A 24,381-nucleotide genomic window follows, 5' to 3' on the forward strand; every position below is an offset into this window, starting at 1 on the left:
AAAATGTCCCAATGTTATTGTTAATCTTTATCAGGCAATGAGGCAAGACCAAGGTTTCTATGGTTAAGGTCATATTTAATTTGCTTCACACCTCCCTATAGCAGCAGAGTTTCATGTAACCCTTAAAATACTTTCATACTTTGTATAAGCTGTTTGATCTTTTGTTTTGAATCTTGTTAGCGATTATATGCACGGATAGGTGAATGGGTTAAAGTATCTGTCTAAGCATGGAACAGGGATTGAAGACACAACGTGTAAGGGCTATCCAACATACTTGTTTCGCATGTCGTTCCAGTATACCCAGGTTTGCAACTGCACGTGAATTTGTTGATGCCGTCGTTGCATGATCCACCGTTTAAGCATGTGGCCGCTGCACACTCATCGATATCTGTAATGTACATTGGTAAGGGGGGAGACATGCTTTGTTGTTGCATTAAGAATCCCACTGTTGTCTGCACCAGGAGCGCGGAAATGCGACTTGTCTTTTAAGTTAAAAGTTTCGTCGACGATAAAATATTTTGCATGCACCATACATCAAAATAGTCATTTATCAAACATAATTGTTAATATAATAACACGTTTTTATAATCAGTATATATTTATTTCTTAGGGTTAGAAGTTAATTCAATTTAACAAAAATTAAGCCGAAACAAAAGAAGAAAATAAACGATTTTGATATCTTAAAACTTGAAAATCAAATTGAACAATAAAAATCCTTTCTTTTTTGAAGTCAAGACCAGAAATAAATTACCAATGCTTAAATGTTCATGTAATTGTAAAAAAAACACACACAATGTTAGAGCAATTTATAGAAAAGTGTATAATACTAAATAGACGACAACTTTTTAAGTTCCTATTAAATATTAAGAGTTAACTCATGTCATGTAAACATGTGAAGAATACTTTTGTTTCGGCATATGATCAATTTAAATCCTCGAGTTAGCAGAGAAATTCGCCATGAATCGTAAAAAATATGTATTTTCCACGATCGTCAAAAACAAATATTAAAATTTTATTCCATGCTTCTCCACCTATGTAACTATCGTAATCACGTGACACTTATCGCAGGATGTTAAAAATTGAGACAAGGCATTGTTTACGATCCGTTTGATTTACAATATAATTTCTTTACCTGGAAATGTGATAACTGCGACAATGAAAAATTTGATATTTTTCAATAAGTATGCGAGATATCACTGTTTGAAACATTAATTTCACATTAAGCACTAGGAAAGTAAAAAATACACAGGGAAATATGTATAGCATACTCACTGTTCTGACAGACGTGCCCGTTATATCCACTGACGCACGTACAGTTGAAGCCGTTAACACGATCATGGCAAGTTCCAAAATGCTGACAGGGAGTGGACGCACATTCATTTATGTCTGTAATAAAATTCAAAAATGTTTAATTACGAGATGAAATTGCTTTTTTTGTAATTCCATCGTATGTGACACAACATGTGTAATGGTAATCACAATGTTATGGAATCGAATAAAGGGGTTTTATGGTCTCCTCCCTTAACGATGAAACCGTTGTGACATAATTTGTAAAAGTAATAAAAACGATATGGAATAAAATAAAGGGTTGTTTATGAACGGTATGCAAACACTTTCAATTAGTGTGATATCCTTTAATTAAATAAGATGCAGCATACTAGTTTATTTCGGAAATCACGTACTTTGTTTGTAAGAAACAATGTTTTATTTACCAATGCTTCTCGGAAATTAAACAATAAGATGGTGTTCTGATGAGCATGTAATAAATCGAGAGGGCTATAGCGAGAATGTACCTTTTTAATTTTGACATTTATATTTCTCAATCTGAAACAAAAACAGGTATATGAAAAATGTATTTTGAATATAATTAATACATTTTATCCCATTTTTATACCGACATTGAGGGTATAACACCTCATGGAATAAACTAGCCTGTATCCCACCTTGTTGAATATACCTGTCGCGTGCACGGTCTACTTTTTACTTCACCACTGAATGATTTTTCATAAGAAATCTTTAGAGTCGAGAAAACTTTAAGCTTTAAAATTATACGACCTTCAACCTTTAAATCTAGTCAAGGGACATAATACGCCATCCGTATAATGAATCAGCTGATTGATGGCGTCATAAAATGACATACTTATTGCGTCATTTTCCAAAAATATGTGATGTCGCTCTCTGCGTTCTAAGCCTCGCAACATAAACTTCTCTGTATTAAACGCTAACCTAGTATTCCCTATATCTTTGCACATTTAATAAATCAAATGTGTTTTACTTGAATACAATTCGTTATAGACCAAGTTTAGGCCGATACCGACGCATTACAGAGGAAAATTATTTGCAATTGTCAAAACCTCTTATGTCGTTGATGACTGGTACCACTTTTTCTGAAATTTTATTCCATATGTAGTTATATTTATAAAAGTAGTATTTGTTAACAAAGTTTGATCGTATGTATTCGCATAAGCTGCCGCTTATGAAACTTGGGAGTTGTTTAATGACTAAAAACAAATAAAGAATTGTTCGATTTATTGACATGTGTGAAATGAAAATTTTATGAATACTATCATGTGTCCCCGGCCTAGCACTAAATTATGCGTAGCTTATTAGTAGAATACAAAACAGTATGTACGTGTCTCGATGTAAAAGTCAGAATTGTTCATATACACAAGAATAATGCTGTAAATAAAACATGATTACTTAAATTAAACAACCGCATTCAATTTTGCATCAATTAGTCAATGTACACTATTATGAATACAATCACATTCTAATTTGATGTAAAACAAAAGGTAAAGGTAAAGCATGTGGTATATTAAAATCGTTGAAAAGTGTTTTGACCTGAAGCACAAGTAGGTCCCGTGTAGCCCGGTGCACAACCGCATGTATATAGGTTCACCAGGTCGTTGCACGTGGCGCCATTTTTACATGGACTCGAGGAACATTCATTTATTTCTGAAAGTAAAATCACATATCTGTTTGCCGTGCTAATGTTATAATAGTTTTCCTGAAATTATAATAAATATTTATAACTAATTGTATGTAAATAAAACTGAATAGACATGTTTGTAGGCCCGAACGGCATTTTATTAAAACAAGAGTACAATATCGTAACGTATTGTACTTCAAAAATCGAGATGATTCTAAAGAATATTATACGATTCGTAAATTGGACGTTCCGTAATTAATACCGATATATTGTGTTGTTTAGTAACAAGATACTTTCACATTTGTTTTAACTTATTTTGCTTTTCTGTGCCGTGTAAGTATATATACACTTGTATAATTACCTGTCTCACACAAGGTGCTTGTATACCCTGCCACACAAGTACACGTGTAACCGTTCACTTTGTCTGTGCAAGCTGCGCCATTTTTACACGGAGTGGAGGCACATTCGTCGATATCTAAATAGAAATACACTTTACCACTGCATAAAAGAAAGAGAGGGGGTGGGGGGGGAGGGGGTGGGGGGGGAGGGGCGGAGAGGGAGAGGGAGAGAGATAGTTGAGTATTAGTATTGTTATTTATGTAAACTCACTGTCCTGAAAATTGTTTGCAAGGTTAAAACACCTTAATTGCAATAAGTTTTCGGACACTCTAAATTTACGCACACCCTTGTTTTGTTTAAGTATTATTTTCCTTACTCAAAATTTCGGACATATGTTTGTCCAATAATTAATGACTATACAATTTCTGGCAGTTTGTTTAAAAAATGCTATTTAACAAAAAAAAATCTGCCCTGTTCCGCTGTTCTGATGACATAGTTTTATTACCGGATAAAAGTAATAAAATATGGCAGACGATTGCCCCATGCCAATGGACCATTACATTTGCGTTCTTGTGTACATAACTATGTATTCTGTTTATCGACAATGGTTTCGTCAAACAGCTTCAAGTGTAACACATGTGTTATTTATACTGTTCGGCGTGGTATTTTACAACCACGTGCTATTTTCGTTGACACATTTGACGTTATACACATTTCATACCCGTATCCGATTATCAAGCATTATTTAAGAGTGCATATACAGTTTCGAACTTCTGTATTTTGTATTTCTTATCTCTAAATTTTCGGACACCTCTATTTAAACAATATTGTGTATATCTACATTTTCGAACACGGAATTTTTATTTTGTTTAAGTGTCCGAAAACTTAGAGTAATTGCCGTATTCTTAGTACTTAATTAGGAAAATACACGCATGGTACAGGAATGACGATGATGTTACACATCATGTGGCAGAGATGACCATTTTGGTTTGGAATCATAGAATATTCTACAGTGTTGTGGCTGGTAAAAATCGAACACACATTTTTTCTCACTATTTAACCTTGATGTGTGAGGGGAAAACGTTTGCAAAACTGTAGCACATTTAAGCAACGGCACACGGTGGACATCTGAACTATTCTACTTTTGGAATGATTGTTTGATTCCTAACAAACAACATAGGCTAAAAATTAAAAACAAAATATATATTTATCACATGCCATACCCTGTTTCCGATGTAATATAACCATAACGAATATTTTTATCACATGTCATACCCTGTTTCCCATGTTATATAACCGTTACGAATATTTTTTATCTTACACATGTGTAATATACTTTTTAAGCGTTTCCATTGGCTTAGTTTTCGTTCGATTGACCAATCGCCTTTTGTTATGTTGCTGAAATGACGTTGTAACGTCAAATGACTTCACGAAATGTAACAAAAAACATTCGGGATTTATCATTATGTTTGCATACATATTTATTTAATTTGCTCATTCAAAAGCATGTGATAAAAAAGATCTGACACTTGTCATTTCATACCATATTTTATTAAACTCGTCCAGGAAATTCGTTAGTAAGCTCGCCAGAGGCTCGCTTACTAAACAAATTCCAGAACTCGTTTAATAAAATATGGGTCGATATGACAACTCGTGCAAAATCCTATAAATCGAACACATGTGTAATATACATTTAAAGCGTTTAATTGTCTTAGTTTTCGTTCGATTGAACAATCGCATTTTGTTTTTTTGCTGAAATGACGTTGAAACGTCAAATGACGTCACGAAATATAAACAACACTCGGGATTTATCATTATGTTTGCGTAAATATTTATTTAATTTGCTCATTTAAAAGCATGTGATAAAAAAGATCTGACACTCGTTATCATATCATACGATATTTTACTAAACTCGTCCAGGAAATTCGTTAGTAAGCTCGCACTCGTTCATGCAGTCGTTTAATAAAATATGGTATGATATGACAACTCGTGCCAGATCATTTATATACATATATATATATATATATATATATATATATATATATATATATATACTGAACCTTCGTATAGAGATTAAATAATTATGACTATGATGATAGATTACTCGTGTCACAGTTAGTTCCTGTGTAACCAGCAGCGCACGTGCAAGTATATCTGGCAATTCCGTCCGCACAGTTTCCTCCGTTTCGACATGGGTTAGATGCGCAGTCGTCAATGTCTTAAAGTAAAACAAATGTAACGTATTTTCTACAATTGTTCATCGATTATACTGCACATCAATCATGTCGCAATTATATTATAAACAACCGATGACGATGCTTATGTAAGAACATAACATGTTCTTGCATGTGACAGTCGATTATTCTTATTTATGTTTCTGTTTCAGCATTTTTATAATAATTTAAAAGTGATTCACCCAGAGTATCTTTTCGATATTGTATTAATTCAATTGACTATTATAATATCCAACAGGAATGATAATTTTTATATCAAATGATGTCAAAAAGATTCAAAGTGGCAGATATACGTTTGCCTTGATGGCAATTATATAACTGCAAAATTGTGTTTTTCTCTTACTTGTGTCACAATGTGTCCCTGTGAAGCCAGTTGCACATGTGCACGTGTACTTGTTTACGGCGTCGAAGCAGGAGGCACCGTTCTTACATGGGGCTGATATACACTCGTTTATGTCTGACAAGATAAGAATCAACATGTTAGGCAATTATATAGTGTATTCATGTTCTGCGAATACCGCAATAATGCTAGTTTTACCATTTGTGTACTTATTCACAATTGCAGTTATTAAATATAAATGGATCTGATATTAATTGGGACGTTTCGACATCTATTTTGAGCCAGAACGGAAAACAATTGAGCACTGACGTCCATAAAAAATGGCCTTAAGCTAAACCCATACAATAAATAATTATAGAATATAGCAGCGGTTTGTAAATACCACAGTCCGCATATTTTCCAACACATTCGTTACTTAGACGCATTAGGCAACAGTTATTCAAACACCATTGATGTCATTCATAATTGTTTTATTTAATACAGCGCTACAACTAGGATATGTCAAGTATACTGCAAATTTTAACACGATTTGCAAAAACTGTACTAAAAGCCCTTATATAAACACGAATGGTTTGGGAACATCGGATCCTGTGACATTTGGTTAATTGTCTAGTACTGCTATTAAACACCCGTTAAAATATCCAGCAATCAAAATGCTTACTTGTCTCGCAGTGGATACCGGTAAACCCAGCAACACACGAACATGTGTATCCATTGACAGCATCGTTACATGTACCCCCGTTTTGACAGGGAGTGGATGCACACTCGTTGATGTCTGCAAGCGCAAGACTTTTTAAGAATGTTTGGCATTTGTTAAATAAGATCTGACAATCAGTATGTTCCCGATAAATGAGCCACAATACAAATACTACTAAATTTCTTAAAACCAAAAATCGTTTGAATTATAAGCATCGCTACCCCTGAATATTTTAAGTAAACTAATAGATACAATAAATTTTATTTACGTATTGAACGCGAGTCATAATTGTCGTCATATTGACAAACATTGTGGTAATGTGTTTCTAGCTGTTGCAACATTACAAAGTTTGCTCACTTGTAGCGCATGTAGCTCCCGTGAAACCTGCCGCACAGCTGCACGTGAAGGTGGCAAGTCCGTCAGTGCACGAGCCTCCATTCCGACAGGGGTCTGACGCACAGTCGTTTGGATCTATAATATATTTTAAAAATGTGTTCATATAGAACGAATAAGATTGTTTACATACCACACATAATTGTGTATGCGACTTGGGAATATCTCAAAGTACAAATCGTACATTTGCCAAAACAAGGAACAGTTTTTAGAACATGCTCGAAATACTAAGTCATTGGTTTAGAAAAGATTCGCTTACTTGATGTTTGTATGTTCAATCACAGTTATTGTATTCAATCAATGTATCAAGCTCAACGTATAAGATGAATTCCGTTTGAGCAATTGCAAACAGGTACAACTTCATTCTGCATTACAGGCAAATTGTGGACTTCAAAAATTCCGACTGAAGTCAATGACTAGATGTTTATTCAATTCGCTTGGATTACTTTTGTTTGAAATAAATTGAATGACCGCGTCGTTTTATGCTTGATTCACAGAGTGTCTATAGCTTTAATATTTTCAACATCAACTAAAACTGAATTAAATTAACAGTTGATTCATACTTGGTATAGTCAGGTCAACAATATGCAAATAGTGTAATGTATATAGTTCCTAAACATGAACTAATGTCTGGGGAGTTTCTTCATATTAGTCCTACATAATTTTGTTTTGGTCTGCTTAAGAATAAAACTATTAGTCATGCGTTACCAAAATAATCTTAACGTTGATAGGTTTAGTAAAACACTTATTCGTGACAAACAAAGGAGACGAATTCTAATATGCATTAAAATAAGATAATTCTTTATAAATATCAGTAAATATGTGAAGCAATTCTATTTTTGAACCCTACTTGGGTTAAATTTGGCTTGCAATTTGATAGTAAACGGAATAGTACAAACAGAAATGTAGTTGTTAAACTAGCCAGTTATAAAATCAGTGTAACCACAGTTAAGAACTCGAATAATATGTTTCGACGCAGTGTACGCAATTTGTTGTTTGTATTCGAGTTTTTCCAGGAAGTTGTGAACTGGTAAAGAGGTTGTTCCCTCTTCATTCCTGTATTTGTTTTATCAGTATAACACCAATAAGATTATCATAGAACGATGATAATAATACCAGACATATAAATTAATAGCATTATTATCATCAGTCTGGTATACTTATTGTCGCGTTTTCGTAATTGTAATGCCGCTATTGCGCGTTCAAAAACCATCTTTACAAATAAGCGATTACCCTAAAGAATTTCACAGTTTCATGAACATGCAACAACACGGTTCGTTGCCTACAAACGTACACGAGCTATATCAAGGAAACAATGTTATTTGTCGGAGCTAAATTTCATTGACTTTTGTGTGTAAGCTCACATATATAATCAACTATTCAACGAATGTGTTCGCCAAAGTATTTTATCACACATTACAGAAGAATCCACAAATTTAAAACCCAAAAAGCATGTATGAATTTGCCCGATGTAACGAATTCACAAAATATTATTTTAACGAAATTGAATGAATTAACAGAATAACGATAACATAAATTTTTATTATATCCAAAGTAATTATTTTAACTAGGAGCTGCGTTGTCTGTTAAAGCATGTGTATTACTGAATAGACGGTCATCAGATTAAGATATTTTAAGGGCTATCTGATAACAATCCGAACATGTGAGTGATCTTACTTATTTCACATTGAGTTCCATTATATCCAGTAGCACACGTGCACGTATATTTTGCTATCTCGTTGATGCATGTCGCTCCGAACTTGCAAGGAGAAGAACCACATTCGTTTATTTCTGAAGAGTAAAACGAATATTCTCAATCCATATAAATAAATTTTGCTTTTTTAAACACAAATTGAAAATAATAATTTAAAGTAAGGAATGTTAAGCCAAACTCACCCACGCATTCAGTTTCAGAGTTCTGTGTGTATCCAAGGAGACAGGTGCAGGTGCCTCCTGTACATGGTGCGTTGATCAGGTTCTGACATAGGTTGGTAACTGTTGCACAGGAATCTCCTACTTTGCCTAGAAATTAGATGCAAACACGTTTATTTTATATTTTTCGAAGATATTAATTTTCATACTTTCAATATTTAAATTCGATGTCAAATGATGTTGTTGACAATATTGACAATAACGTTGAAACAGTGTTGAGCTTTTTGTTGTCGTGGTCAAATTGTGTCTGCATGAGTAAAGGAGGGAAAATTACAGTTCAGAAACATTACCAGGAGGCGATATTGTCTCATTCTCCGCCAGTCGTTTATTGACGGCAAGGGAACATTTGCCGTTAACATACAAGATAATACTTACAACAAGTCACTGTCCGTAAAACGTGTATTCAAAGCTGGAGTCACTCCCATTAAATGGCCTAGACAAAGTGTTAGTGAGCATACCCGTTTGAACTAATTCATACCATGACCCCAGAAAATCATTATGTGTTTACAAATAACACTGATATGGGAAGCTTAGCGATCTTGTTTTAAATAGCTTTTTTACATTAATAATGTTATCACACCATTTAAATGCATGTTGATTAAATTTTTCGGGAACATCATGATAACAAATCCACTTTGATTTGTCAAACATAATAAACAAGGCAATTTGAAGAAATAAATTATAGCTACAAAAGAAGTTCAAACGTTTGTTTGTTTTGACACATGACGCGTATTTAATTATCTTATATAATTTAATATATTTATGATATAATTTAATATATTTATGAACGATTATAGTTTCAATGTAAATTGAACAATATTTACAACTTACAATAATGTTGTGCCTAAATTACCTGCAACACATGTCGGTGCTACGCCTGACCATCCTGATCCAAGGACACACGTTCTGTTGCTCACTCCAGTCAACATGAACCCTGCACTGCATGTGTAGGTAGCAACTGAGGTCTGCAGGGTACCAGTAGTAGAAACCGCTCCATTTGTGGGGCTTGTGAGAGCACCACAATCTACAAGCAAAGGATACACATTACTGACATATTTTTATGCTGTCCCAAAAAAAAATTTGGGGGAGCATAAGTCGCCGCTTCGTCTGCGCGTGTGTTCGTCTGTCCGTGTGTTCTTACGTCCGTGCACAATTTTTGTCCGGGCTATTTCTCAGCAACTAATGACCGGAATTCAATGAAACTTTATGGGAAGCTTCACTAACAAGAGGAGATGTGCATATTATAAGCGGGTTCTGGTCGGATGATTTTTCACAGACTTATGGCCCTTTGAAATTTTCCATTAACTGTACATATAGTGCAATTCTTGTCCCCCCCCCCAACTACCAGACGTTTCTTTTTATCTGAATATATAGTGCAATATTATGACACAAAAAAACTTTGGGGAGCATCACCCGTCTCCGACGGTTTCTTGTTTCATTATGACACGAGCTTGCTATCAGTACAACGTCATTATTCTTTGAATAAAACAATTTCATTACTGAATTAAACGGTATTTCAATTATAAATTAGAAACATATATCGCCCAATTGGTGCAAAAAGGTACCATGTGCCTTCTAATTTCAATGTCACTTGGTACCTTTTTGCGCCAAGGGGGCGATATTATGTGTTTGGCAAATTATACGTATTTGTCGCACTTAGATAATGCTATTTACGAAAGGCAACAAGTCTTATATTGTGAAATAGATATAGACCGACTGTGGCATTGTGAATCGCGTAAAACCGAAGTCAGTTCAATATTTTACATAAAGGACAGTTTGAGGTTTATATCTTACTTATAATATTGCAAAAACGTAGTTATTATGTTCCGTTTTGCATGTGCCGTATATTATAAACACTGCACGTCAATATAACGTAAACACGCCGAATATTTGACGTTTACTTACTGTAATCACATCCGCTGTTATCGGTTTTTGCCTGGTACTTTTGGACAGAAGAGCACACACATTTCTGTGTGTTGAACTCGTCACAGACAGAGTTTGGTAGTGTAGAACATCCTGTAATATTCGTGCAGGCTGAAATAACATCATACCTATTTGTAGTCAATTTAAGAATATTATAAAAATCAAAGTCACTACTTAACGAATACTTATGTAATACGTTGAGTTACAAATTACACTGTACATATTTTAGTTATGATTAAATAGGTATACTCAGAATAAAATGTTTTGTTGTTGTACGTTTGGTTTATGGCTTTATTATTTCATTATTTATAAAGCTAACTGAACTAATATGGATGTGAACTTAAATGATGAATCAGTTGGATCTATGCTAATGTTCGATGTCTTAATAGTAGAGACGACGGGTTTTCGTTGACTGCTTTGGGACAAGCATACTAATTCAATCCAATAGTTCTATTGTTAAATTAATGAATTTTGATCATGATTTTTTATAACCATATTATTTTGTTGCTTGTAAACAATATTTGTTGTCAGAACAACAATATATAAGAAATCTTATTTAAAGGAAATTCTGTCAGCATTAGGTTGCTATTGACTGTTACACACAAATGGTTAATTATCTATGTATAAATACATTCAATTTCGCATACATGATCCAAATAATATTCATATGTATGTGTTGTTATCTTGCAAATACAGCACTTTATATATATATAATATGTATGACAGAAATTTCCATAAAATTTTAAGCTCATATTTTGAGATCAACAAAACGTGTATTTTTCATCATGTGTAGTAGTAATGTTCTGTGTTGTTCAAGTACGTGCAGTAGCAGAAATAGTTGTAGAAAATATAACAGGTTGAAGTAGGCTAACAATTCATTGCATACAGTGTGTCGTATTTACCGCTTTAAACAAAATTTATGTTTTCCGATTTCTATAACACTCTTAGCAACTTAGATTGCTTTGTTGTCTTATTTTTGCCTATGAAACATCTTTTTTAAGAATCGCTACCGATTACGTGAGCTAACATCCTTTTACTCATTTGCAACACTTTTATGCAATATATTTCATCTTGTCGGATACGCCTAACCACTGTTGCTCATTTTCGTTTTAAGCTCGTTAAATTTCAAATCGTTGTACTTATGAACGCAAAAAAAACCTTCACACAACTACATTATCAACGCTATCGTTTGTTCACCACTGGTATAAAGGTTCAAGAGTATTTTGATCGACCTAAAAATACTACTGATGCTTTCAGAAATGCTTAAACTATATTATTACTTACATGTTCATATTTGATATGTATATCAATCAAACGTTTTATGTACGTTAACATATCGAATAATATAGTCAAAATATAGAGTCGATGAATATTTCGTGTATGTTCTACCAGTCTAAGTACACACTTGACTTTGTACTATCAAATGTTATAATGTATAACTGTTGAATCAGTAATTTCTTCTCTGAACATCAAATGTAAGTATGTATAGGAATCGTGTGGAAATAGGAAAGTCGAAATACATATATATTACGATAAAACACTCCCCTGAATAAAAATGTACCGCCTTTTAAATAAATCCGATATCGTAACTACATTGACTTCTAACGTTCGTTCAATTCTTTTTGGCACATCGTTTAGATTCACTCCATAGATACATACTTTATATAGTCTTAATTCAATGTTGAGTATCCAATACGAGCTGTTAATAAGATACACATGCTGAAAAGCGGTACTAAACTGCATGGGTATTATATCATAACTTCAACTAAAATTAAGGAATATTTTAAAACAACCGATAAACATTACTTATCGGCACTTGAAGCAATTCATCACCTAATATCATTTTATTTTCTTCAACATTAATAGGTTAATCTCTTACCTGTTACTCCAATCTGAGCGTTGGTAAGTTTCGCGAAACTAAAAATAAAAAGTAAATACAACATGGCTGTCAATTATCACTCCTTATGAGTACACATGAACATGTTCGAATCCTCACTGTTCTATCTATGCTAGTGTAACATTAAGAAAAAGCAGCTGTTTAAATAACAAATTTGTTCAGTTAATTAATGATCGCTTTGTTAAATATCAACTTTATCAAAACAGTATTGTCTTTTTCGATGATGTTGATAAATGCACAATACTTGTTAATTTGCCAGAGTACTTGCCGATTTGTGTTCATTGTTTAATATTATTTAAGGATCAAACTTCAGTTCAGTCATTTAAGATTAAAGGATAACAAACCATACGTTTTAATGATTGATCTATATGCACGTTGTACAAAACTGTATGAATGTATTTATAATTTGATTTCCGATTGTATTAGTCTGTGTGTTTTGAATAAAAATGCTTTTTCCGCGCACTTTCAAAAAACATGTTATGATACTCGATTTGACCTCCAATGGTGTCATGGGCCTTGTTGAGGAGCGTACCTAATTAAACACTCTGACTCAACTTTGAGGGTTTTTCTCCATTGTTGAGAAAGTTGACCAACATGCACAGTTTGGTGTGCGTAAAATCTATTCTGAGTTATACCCAACCTTGAGTTAATGAAGAAAGCCGTTATGTTACAAACATGTGTGTCGAGTATTTAAAATTTACCCATTATATGACAAAGCGATTCGTTTAACATCTCAACTATTTCTCACACTCTCCCGACCCGAAAATTGCGTATAGGAACGAGATAGAGGGATATCGAAATAAGGCCTAATATGCTGGAAAGGTGAGTATTGGGGATTTAAAATATAACGAATATCGAGACACGAATAAATATTGAGCTGTGTATAGGGTATTGGGGAAAACATAAATGAGCAAATATCCAGCCATATTTGTAGAAACAGCTTTGTTTTGGGCAAACACAATTTAGCGAATATCTAACCCAGGGATTAGTACCCGACTTGGTTTAGGATAATCATGAACATCGAATATCAATCCATCCTCCAATAGCCAGGTCGATATTATGTATTGGACAGCACGGTATAATTACTCAGCATGGTATAGGGTATTCGTCAAATACAATTTGCGAATATTCTGCAGTCATCTTATACCCAGCCTGCCCGAAATGGAGCTTTAAGATATGTCTTATATCGAGTCATGGATGAATACCGAGCCAGGTATTGGGTATTTGATACAACACACATTGCTTATCGAATATCCAGCCAGTCCCTAATACCTATTACTGTATAGGTTTAAAATACAGCGATCATTGTGTCAGGTATAACTACTCAGCTGAGCCTTAAATGAAAACAAAATTTACGTCATGTTTCATGAAGGCTTTGATAACCTTTGATAACACTTTGCTTGTTTTGCTCGTCAACATGTCAAATGCTTTCTTGTTATGATAATATATATTTCTCTGTAAAACTCTGTACACTTTTATATCATTACGTTTTTTATAGAAGACTAATTTGGTTTTCATTACATGTATCGTCTTTATTATGAGCAAATAATATGTAAATATACAATATATCATTACATTTGGTGAATTATTCATGGATTTTCAAATTAATCGTTTTTGTTTGAAAATAAGTCACGATTATAAGTCATGATGCATAGGAATAAAATCATAGGTGCGACAGCCTGATTTGTTTTATCACCTAGCATCTGTATAGTCGTTGAGACTATGAGTTGTTTATTGACCGATAGATTTTTAGAACATTATTTCCAATACTACATTTGATTTGATTTAATACTAAAGTGTGTACTTGAAATGAGAACACTATAGTTTTTACCCGCTGATTACAAGTGTAGAATCGTTAAGGAGTAGGTATACAATCGTAGTTTGTATTCAGCATCTATATTAAGATTAGTGAGTATCATTTTGGAATATATTTTCGATCATGTTAAAATCAATTGATTATCGCATACGTGTTGAATTATCGGCCAATAAATAACTTTTTGTCGCCTGTTCGTAAGTATATTTAACTACTGGGACGTCACCTTTTGTAATCACGCGGCGATTTATAAATTTATTCCCTTCAGGACTCGCATTCTTCGTTTATTGAATTATAAACAGCGCTTCCGATTTGGAAAGGAAGTTATTTCACAACGAATAAGTTATATTCTTTTACAGTAATTTTCATTGAATGGGGGGAAATAAATATACTTAAAATAAACAAAATAAGTTTTCCTACTTTGCTTAGGCATTCGCTTTCTAACTCATGATATCCATCTTTGGTTTTCTCTTTGTATTACTAGCATTCTTTCCTTTAACTAATGTAGTCTTATATCTGGCTAGGTTACCCCCACCTCCATTATGTTTTGGGGAGACCATTAATTTGGTACGAGTTATTGTGCTATGACAAACACAAAATCATTTGCAATTGTTATCGCAGACCCTACATATTGTATAACATTGTTTTTTTAATATAAATTATGCAATTTAATGAATATAACACCAACACATTTTAATTGTTTATCATCCACATGTAGTTAGCGTATGGCTATGATATTTAATCGTAAAAACATCGATATTAATAAGTAAAAACATCATTTTGAATGGAAAATAAACATATTATAACGAAAAACCAACTTGTCTGAAAAAAAATTCATTATCAAATATATCTACATCTCTCTCTCTCTTCTTTTCTCTTATTTTCTCTTTCTCTCTATCTCTCTCTATCATATATATCTCTAAATATATCGTATATCTGTATATTGTTCTTGTCTATGTATCTGTATCTATTCTATGTTATGTATCTTTCTCTCTCTCACTCTGAGATTATCTATTCTCGATCTCTTATCTATCTTATGTTATATATATATGTCTCTATATATCTTCTTCTACGAGTATCTGTATCTTAATTATATCTAATGTAGTATATATTATATAGATCCTATAATATATATTCTCTATATATCTCTCTCTACTTTTCTATTCGTATATTCTCTGTAATCTCTGTCTCTCGTTCTCTGTCTACTCTGTCAAATATCTACATCTCTATCTCTCTCTCTTTCTATCTCTCTCTCTCTCTCTCATCATCTCCTCTCTCTCTCTCTCTCTCTATCTCTCTCTCCTCTGTTCTCTCTCTCTCTCTGTCTTCTCTCTCTCTCTGCTCTCTCTCTCTCTCCTCTCTACTCTCTTTCTCTCTCTCTCTCTCTTCTCGGTTCTAATTCGGGGACCCAGGAATGAATTTTGCAATATGTTTCAAAATGCTGGGTCAAATATTAAGAAATAACACGATACACAACTCGCATGACCTACTCATTAACGATCTGACCCGATCCAAGACTGAAATCTCAGATTCAAATAAAACATACCATATTTAAGCTACCAAGAACCATAGCAAAGAGTGTTATTATTTGTTCAATTCGCTTCTATTCAACATTAAAGCAGCCGGTAATACAGTATGGAACGCCCAAACTGCCTTTTGTTAAGTTGACATTATGTGGTGTTAATTTAGCATAGTGTTGGGTCAAAATGACATTATGTTGGGTTAAGTAAGCAATAGGTTGAATTTACATTATGTTGGGTCAAGTTTACATTATGTTCGGTTAAGTTGCCATCATGTTCGGGTGTCATTACGTTATGTTTGGTTCATTCGGATTTCTTCGGCACAGAAAGCATTAAATGGCGGATCGTTCCACACGTGCTCTGATATAATTCGGCATAAATATTCTATAAAACGTGATACATGTTGAGTGGTTTTTACTGTTTGTCAAGTTATTGATGTGTGATGAAGGGTTTTTTCAAGATGCTTATAAAATGTTAGTTTTTTCTAGAACACCTATTGTAATAAATAGGAGGTGAAAACATATGGATACCATTTTGCTAAATATTGGATAACACATATATATTGATGCATTCAAAAGGGAAAACTTTACGCCAGACATCACCTGTCACTTGTCAATATATGAGTTTAACTGTTAAGGAATTGAAAATAGGCATAACGTTTTTGTGCAGTTTGCCGGCCGCAAATCTCCAAAGTCGGATTCAAAAGCTGGACACAATTATTTACTATTACTAAGAAAATACTATAGGACATGCTGGACAGGATTTACTATTCAATAAATTTCGGCTTTATTTGCCATTTCTGAGAGGACAGTTTATATGCGAATGGCGGCTTATGGTCTGAAGAAGTACAATTTCACTGATGTCAGCGACGAACTGCTTATTTAAACTGATATGAAGCTGACCAAGCAATACCCACAATTTGGGGGAAAAAATGCTAAGAGAGATACTTCGACAGAAGAATATTCGTGTAAGTTATTTTATAGACAGTGATTAACATTGTAATAGTATTGCCGCTTGTTGCCATTGTAGTTTATTTTAATCATCCAGTTACGTTTTGAACGAAACAAGAGGATAAAGATGGTCCTATATCGCTAAACTGAATACTGGCATCGCGAGAGATGCTGTTTAAAGATTTGCTGACCTTAATTCTATTTTACTCTCGTGAACTTATTACGCAATTGCCGGAATATATTGCTTTCTTTCTGTATATAAAAATCAAACAATAATCCATGCTGTATCAAATTTTCCTTATGGTTCATACAAGAATAGGATTTATTTCTGTTCTGAACTCTCTAACTGTAGCTACCATTTTCTTCTTATTCTACTGACCCGAATTATTGTTATTTGTGTTCTTGTTTATTGCTGGTAGAGCACCGCCTAAAGACAATCTGGTCAGATTGATAAATACCATATTGCGTTTCATGATTTGTTTTCGAAATCTGTTCTATCACAACTCTAGTTTTAGCCCCCCCCCCCCTACCCCCTAGCAAAATTATTCTGAGAACTGACGCTATTTATATAACCAAAGTAGACTGGCAGCCCCAAAAATCTGTGAAGTTGTATTGAAATGGTTCGAGTAGTAGTATTACTTTTAATCTACTTAAGCTGTCTTAACATAACTCTGCAATCGACGGGAATAATTGGCAGAACACCACCAAAAGATTTATATCTTTATAAAGTTTCTTAAAATTGGCAAGCTCGTGTATTATTAATTATTCAACTACCAGTTTACCACTTATTCAACAAGTGGATTGGTAAAAACTACTAATTTATAAGTATTTAACAGTACTGAGCGTAATTATGTCCTTAAGCCTAACCGTACACAATAATCAAGAAGTCGTGTGTTTGAATCATGCTTCTGTTTCATATCAGGTAGGTTTAATGAACATATTCAAACAATGAGATGATACTTTTTAAATTGTAAGCTTGCTGTTGCAGATACGAAGATGGTGCCTTCGTGATATAATTCAATCTCATGATAAAAATGGAATAAGTAGCAGAACACGTAGACGCCTTCAACGACGCGTTTATCAAGTTCAAGGCCCAAATCATGTCTGGCACCTGGACACAAACCACAAATTGACTTAATGGAATATTGTTATAGCAGCTGGTTTTGATGGATTTAGTAGAATGGTCATGTCTATCGAGGCATTAGGGAATAAAAAGTCAGAGTACTTGCTACAACTTTTTTCAGGGGCTATTCAAAAATTCGACACACCCTTTCGAATCAGAACAGATGGGCATGGCAAATGTACAAATTGCATAATTTATGCTTCAACAGATTGACATTGGAAGTGTGGTTACTGGCAAAAGCGTCCATAATCAAAGGATTGAACGCGTTTGGAGAGACGTCTATGACGAAGTGCTGGGATTTTACTCAGAGTCGTTTTATTTCATGGAGGATGAGGGTGTATATATAATTGATTCTCTGCATATCTGTGCACAACATTATGTTTACATGGGAAGAATAAACCAGAGTCTTGTCACGTGGTGTGAAGCTTGGAATACACACAGGCTGCGAACTTTGAAATCATCCCCAATCCGGCTTTGGACAGCTGGCATGGCGAATAATCCAGTGTCTGTTCCAGAAGGCACACAGGGCATTTTCTACGGAGAGTGAAACTGTTGTCCCAGAACACAACAGTCGACTAATATTTACCAGTCCCGTAGTTCACATCACTGATCATTGCAAAGAGCAACTCGAGACACATTGTCCAAATAACTGGATCAGCAATAACCATGGAATCGATATATATGAACGGGCAATATCTATCTTGAATTTTACGAATAATTAAATATATGATGTGGCATACAGCTAATAATGTAACTTATTTTGCCAACAAACTGTCTGAAACAACATGACTTGCAAAAAACTGAAAATGAAATGATTGAACGAAATATGTGAACAAATTATGCTTAATAAATGAGAAAGTATATGCATATTGTGTTAACTATATTGTGTGTTTTTAGTTTTCTAGTTTACATTTAGAAAAAAAAGATAATATATATTTCAGGTATACAGCACATGCTAATTACGCCTTTGATAAGGAACAATGCCACCAAAGAGATATGATCTTTACAATCCTACGACGCGCATTATGAGTGTGTAACCAAACGCAAATTATGTATGATAAATTTCTAATGATCAGAAAAACATGATCACGGAAACATAATTATAATGGATTTTACCTAGTGTATGTGGACAGGAATGGCATCTAGCAAAATACAAGTTCTTCAAACGGACACACATTTGGCAAACTATTTTTCCTAGGTCAGTAATTCAGTTGTTAAATGTGTCGTACCAATCAATGTGCAAGCTATTGTTGTCATTTCTCTCTACCAAATTTCATCAAAATCCAATACAAAAGTATGTATACCATTTTATTTAAATCAATGGATTCTTACAGATAAACGATGTGCTTGTGACATTCCTTTTCCTCAGCAGCATTTTGAAATTAAGCAAGGACAACAGCTCTTTATCTTAAGCCATTAAACAAATTATAGCCAATGATAAAATTGTAATGCAGAAGACGGTAAGTCCCAGAAATGATACATTGTGTTATAACTTTCCTTTGTTAAAAATAGTCGCACTGTGACACAAAGTAGAAACTTGGACGGAACAAAAACAAAATGTCCCACCCCCGTGATAAAAATCATCAAAAAGTAAAACAAAGATAAGATGTCCATGTCACTTATCTCAACAAAGTGTCTTTTTAATATAACTTTGACCGAACTTATGATCCAAAGCAGGAAACGTTTGTGTAAACTTTGGAGTAATTCACCAGACATGCATCATAGCTATTTCACATTTTTCATCTCTCAGTTAACTGTTAACATACAAATTGCATACCAAGTTAAATTTAGAGGCCAATTTTTGGTAAATAAAATTGCGAATTGCTATACAAAATAATGCGTCAAAATCAAACCGAAATAGAGCTGTACAATAAATGTTAAGTTCTGTTGTAATAATTTAGGCGCCACTTAGGTTTATGACCAAAACTTTATAAAATGTAGTTATAACAGTGGACCTGTTTTGCCACACAAACTAGGTCATTCGCATGACACATCCGTTGCAGGCAGAAATTGTTTCCGCTAACTACTTTCAAAATCAATATGGGAACGACCAAGTTATATACCAGACACAGGACGCATACTGACAGATCGACAAAGTAAAAAGTATAGTATATGCGCAACCAACTTTTTGCTTGAAAGAAGAACAAGATGACCTTAGGATGCTCATCTGAGGCTGAGCATCCGATGAAGTTTCATTTTTACTTTAGCAATATTCTTAGCGTGTACCAAATCTGAATATCTGAATGCTTAATTGTATGATTAATGTAAAAAAATCAGTCTGATTTTTTTTCAAAGCCCTTTCTTTGTCCCGTGAGCTAATTACTCAACTTAGCAGATTCAATTTTAGCTATGTTGGTAGATGGTCTCCTGTAAACTTGAATCAAATTTTGCCAAGGAGTATGGGAGTGGGTATTGGAAGGTTTTCCTATATTCTATGGAAAATGTTGATGCTGGGGCGGGACCATTCTTACCACAGGGGCATTGTGTTACCAAACTTTGTAGAGGACTTTAAGATGATGCTACATTACAAATATAAAACTTCAACCCCTATACGTTTGGGCGATTTATAATATTTTCATTTTTAAAGCCACTTATAAAACCTTCCGGCCTAGTCTTTCCGCCCATCTGAACGATTTTAGCCATTTTTGAATTGGGTCACCAAAACATTATTGCAGCGAAATTTCATCAACTTAAGTCAAGCGATATAGAAGAGGTCGGTTTAAGGTTTCCCTATATGAGATAAAAAAAAGTTTGACCCTGGGGTGGGACTTTTTTTACTCATGTGGCATGATTTTAGCAAACTTTGTAGAGGACCTCTACATGATGCAACATACCAAATAGAATCAAAGCGCTGAAGGCACTGAAGTTGTTCGCTGTTGTATAATCTTAGACGCAACTCAGTTTTCAAAATTATGTTATAGCTTTTTATATCGCAAGTTTGAAATGAACACACCCCATTCAAATTTATAAAAAGTGTGTCTTAAAGCACAGGTTGAGATGTGTGTTGTTATTTTCAAATCATTTATACAAGATAATTGAAGCTTCATTTTGGGAAAACAGGGCTTAATGCATATGCATTAATTGTCATCCCAGTACCAGAGACTGTCTTTCAACGAAAAACACCATAAAATCAGAAATTGTCTTCCTTGATTAGCTTGTGCGCAGTAATTTAAATTAAATTTCCTTATACCAAATTAATTTAAATTCAATGCACTGGGAAAAAAGATGTTTTTTAAACGCACATGTTTAAACTCTATTTACCAAATGACCAAAGCGGATTGTCTTTTCACACATATTTCTATTGCCTATACATAAAGTTGGTACAGTACAAGTGCAGGTGTTAACTGTTACTGGTTAAATCTATTTACATAATTATTTAAATGTAATAACTCATTTGTAAACAATTTAATGACTATTTATTATAGTACATTTTACACACTTGTCCAATCCCTGTATGCAAACAATTATGAGTTGTTACCATGGTCCCAAGAAAAAGGGATTACAACTTTGACAACGGCGGATGTTCTATTTATTTTGAAAATCTGTTGTTTTTCTTTCTCTATAACAATGCAAACATCAGATACTGTCATTGACACTTCTAGTTCTATCTTCACCAGGATAATGCCATTATCAATAACAGAAATTTTCCGATATTGCATATATTGTGTACCAATTGGAAGTAATAGAATGTAAACATTTAGGTCACCTTTGTTGTATATATGTGATAAATCTTAAGCCTAAGGTCTTTGCAGTGATCTAACTATGCGTCTAAATGCCCAACAGTTATATATCAATCTTTATATTACACTGAACTAAGACCAATTGCATTTCTTTCGCAATAAACATTTTACAAAATTAAGTTAAAGTTACAACTTCAACGAGGCTGAACTTAATATGAGCTGTGTTGTAGTGTTTCGGTTATTTTTCATTTAAGTTCACTCATTGTTTGCTCAATACTGTCACAATAAAGAGATTCATGAAAATACCAGACAACACATAAAAGCAGTAGTTGCATCACAAAGAGCAAAACTATACGGAAAGTTCACATCAATATTATGTATGATTAAGCACTATTTTAAACAAAAAAACTCGTTTGGAAAAGCTAAGTCATACAAGTCAAACAATGTGTTATCTTCAGGTAGTTTCATGGTCTGTGTGTGTTGGCGTTGGTAAAATTAGTCTGTTAATAGTAGTTTGTGTTGTAGGGATTAAAGACTCGTTCTCCAAGAATATTATTGAAGGCTCCATGGAAAAACCTAACACTGACTCATCTGCAACACCAGTGTCAAAAGACAGCAAACTGTTCAGAGATATTCCTTCACGTCTACCACTGGCAACTTCTCTTTTTTTCTCATTTATTAATGCACTCTTATGAAGTCATCAATTACACAAAGTCGAAATGTACAAAAATGAGTGGTTTAACGTTTTCAGAAAGTACCAACTCTCTTAACCACACACATGCACACACATACTCAAACACATACATAAACGCATATACAGGCAAGATTAAAACAACATATGAAAGTAAATAACACAATATAAAACATAAGATCATAGAAGTAGAATTTTGCATTTCTCTTATGATAAGTATACTTCCTTTCTCACATATATTCATAAACACACACAATTACACGCACAGACACATCACGCACACTCTCACACACACAACATATATTCTATGACATGTTTAACAGTATGTATTATGGACAAATATAACAACAATAGTAATTTCTTTCATCCTGTGTTTCTGTACTTTACAATTACAAATACAGTTGATAAAGAACAAACGAACAGGCGAACAAATTCGACAACGATATTTTAGTATTTGTATGGGCATCGTTATATGACAACTGTATATGAATATTAAGTCTCACTTAAAAAATATTGATTGATGTGGATCCATTTTTGTTTGTGTGTTTCAATTTTGTTTTTAAAAACGGCGATTGTTTCTTCTATCTGTATCCTTAACTTCAAATAATTAAAGAATATGTTAAATCTTGGAATACATTTCTTTATTTTCATATTGAATATGAATACTTTCATCAAAATGATAATAAAATTGATAACTTCCCTGTGTAATTTAATTTCTGTATTTCAAAGGAAAGCAGATGTTTTATTTATATCAATGCCAATTTTCACTCGTTTAAGGAACGTTTGCAGTTCTGTCCAAAGAATGTGGCCATATGAACATTCCCACAACAAATGATCGATTGTTTCAACGCTTTCTTGACAAAACTCACACAGACTGCTATTTGTTAGTTTACATTTCGTAAGAAACTTAATTGTTGGAATGATTCTGGATAAGAATTTGAATTGAAAGTTACGTAAGTAAGTATCAATTGTTGACTTAAATGAAAGTGTATATATTATTCTCCAGTTGAGGTTTTCTTTAAATTAGGGCATGAATTCCATTTTCTTTGCAACTTTCTTTGGCAACTTCTCTACAACAGCTTTATTTGAGCTAATTTCACTGAACACAGGCTTCAAAATGGTTGTTAATTGTTTCACTGTTAGCGTCACATATGTTGAATGGAACAGGCACTCCATTGATGGCATTCGCTTAACCATCTGTGAACATATAAAGCATTTTTGAAATCGGATATTTATATACATGTACATATGAATAAAAAATAAAGAGTTTGTAAAGACCCCTACAATTGCATTTAGAGTGAGTAAAGCTAAGGATTTAACAAAATCATGTTCTTTGGTATAATAAAATACAATGAACATCCAATTGATCATGATGGAAATTTGATAAAATGATAGGTGTTATTAAACACAAAAACAAACAAGATTTAACAAACAAGAGAGCCAATGTGGCCCTGGTCGCACACTCAAAAGTATTGTTTGAGAAATTAGTCAGACAAGACAAATTCACTTCATTAACTCCATTAATAATACTGCTTTCACACTGCACTTCACGTTACAACCAACTATCCATGATCTGAGCTTTAATCCAATCCCGTCATTTTCGACACAATTGGCCAGACAATGAATATTGTCAAAAGAGATTACTTTTGTAAATTATAAAACAACTTTAAGAAGATTCTGTATACATGTCGCTGCGGCTTAATGGATATTGTGTCTGCCTGTGGACTGGGATGTCAGAGGTTCGATGCCCATTTTTGGAAGGTCCACCACTGTCTGTCAATTTTAGCGCTAAAATATATCATACAAATCCTAGACTGTACATCGCTAATACAATAATAACATAAACATCACCTCATATATTCCCAGGGTGTTCAAGCCTTGTCTAAGTTTAATGAAACTTGGGGATGGGGTTTCACTTTC

At 33.7% G+C, this 24,381-nt stretch overlaps 1 protein-coding gene across 1 annotated transcript in view; it reads right to left on the reverse strand.

Annotated features, from left to right (window-relative positions):
- LOC127850565 (uncharacterized) overlaps positions 1 to 18,728 on the reverse strand; it is a 112,268-nt gene extending 93,540 nt beyond the window's left edge. Inside the window, exons 1-13 of the mRNA XM_052383724.1 lie at positions 18,677 to 18,728; positions 10,770 to 10,898; positions 9,718 to 9,888; positions 8,829 to 8,954; positions 8,610 to 8,723; positions 6,897 to 7,010; positions 6,504 to 6,617; positions 5,846 to 5,959; positions 5,373 to 5,486; positions 3,291 to 3,404; positions 2,842 to 2,955; positions 1,273 to 1,386; positions 275 to 388 (exon numbers count right to left, since the gene is read on the reverse strand). Of these exons, the coding sequence (XP_052239684.1) occupies positions 275 to 388; positions 1,273 to 1,386; positions 2,842 to 2,955; positions 3,291 to 3,404; positions 5,373 to 5,486; positions 5,846 to 5,959; positions 6,504 to 6,617; positions 6,897 to 7,010; positions 8,610 to 8,723; positions 8,829 to 8,954; positions 9,718 to 9,888; positions 10,770 to 10,898; positions 18,677 to 18,728 (1,504 nt within the window). The remainder of the gene's footprint in view (positions 1 to 274; positions 389 to 1,272; positions 1,387 to 2,841; positions 2,956 to 3,290; positions 3,405 to 5,372; positions 5,487 to 5,845; positions 5,960 to 6,503; positions 6,618 to 6,896; positions 7,011 to 8,609; positions 8,724 to 8,828; positions 8,955 to 9,717; positions 9,889 to 10,769; positions 10,899 to 18,676) is intronic.
- Positions 18,729 to 24,381: the final 5,653 nt, after the last annotated feature.

This window comes from Dreissena polymorpha, chromosome 1, assembly GCF_020536995.1.
Source record: "Dreissena polymorpha isolate Duluth1 chromosome 1, UMN_Dpol_1.0, whole genome shotgun sequence".
In the NCBI taxonomy this organism is placed as follows: Eukaryota; Metazoa; Mollusca; class Bivalvia; order Myida; family Dreissenidae; genus Dreissena; species Dreissena polymorpha.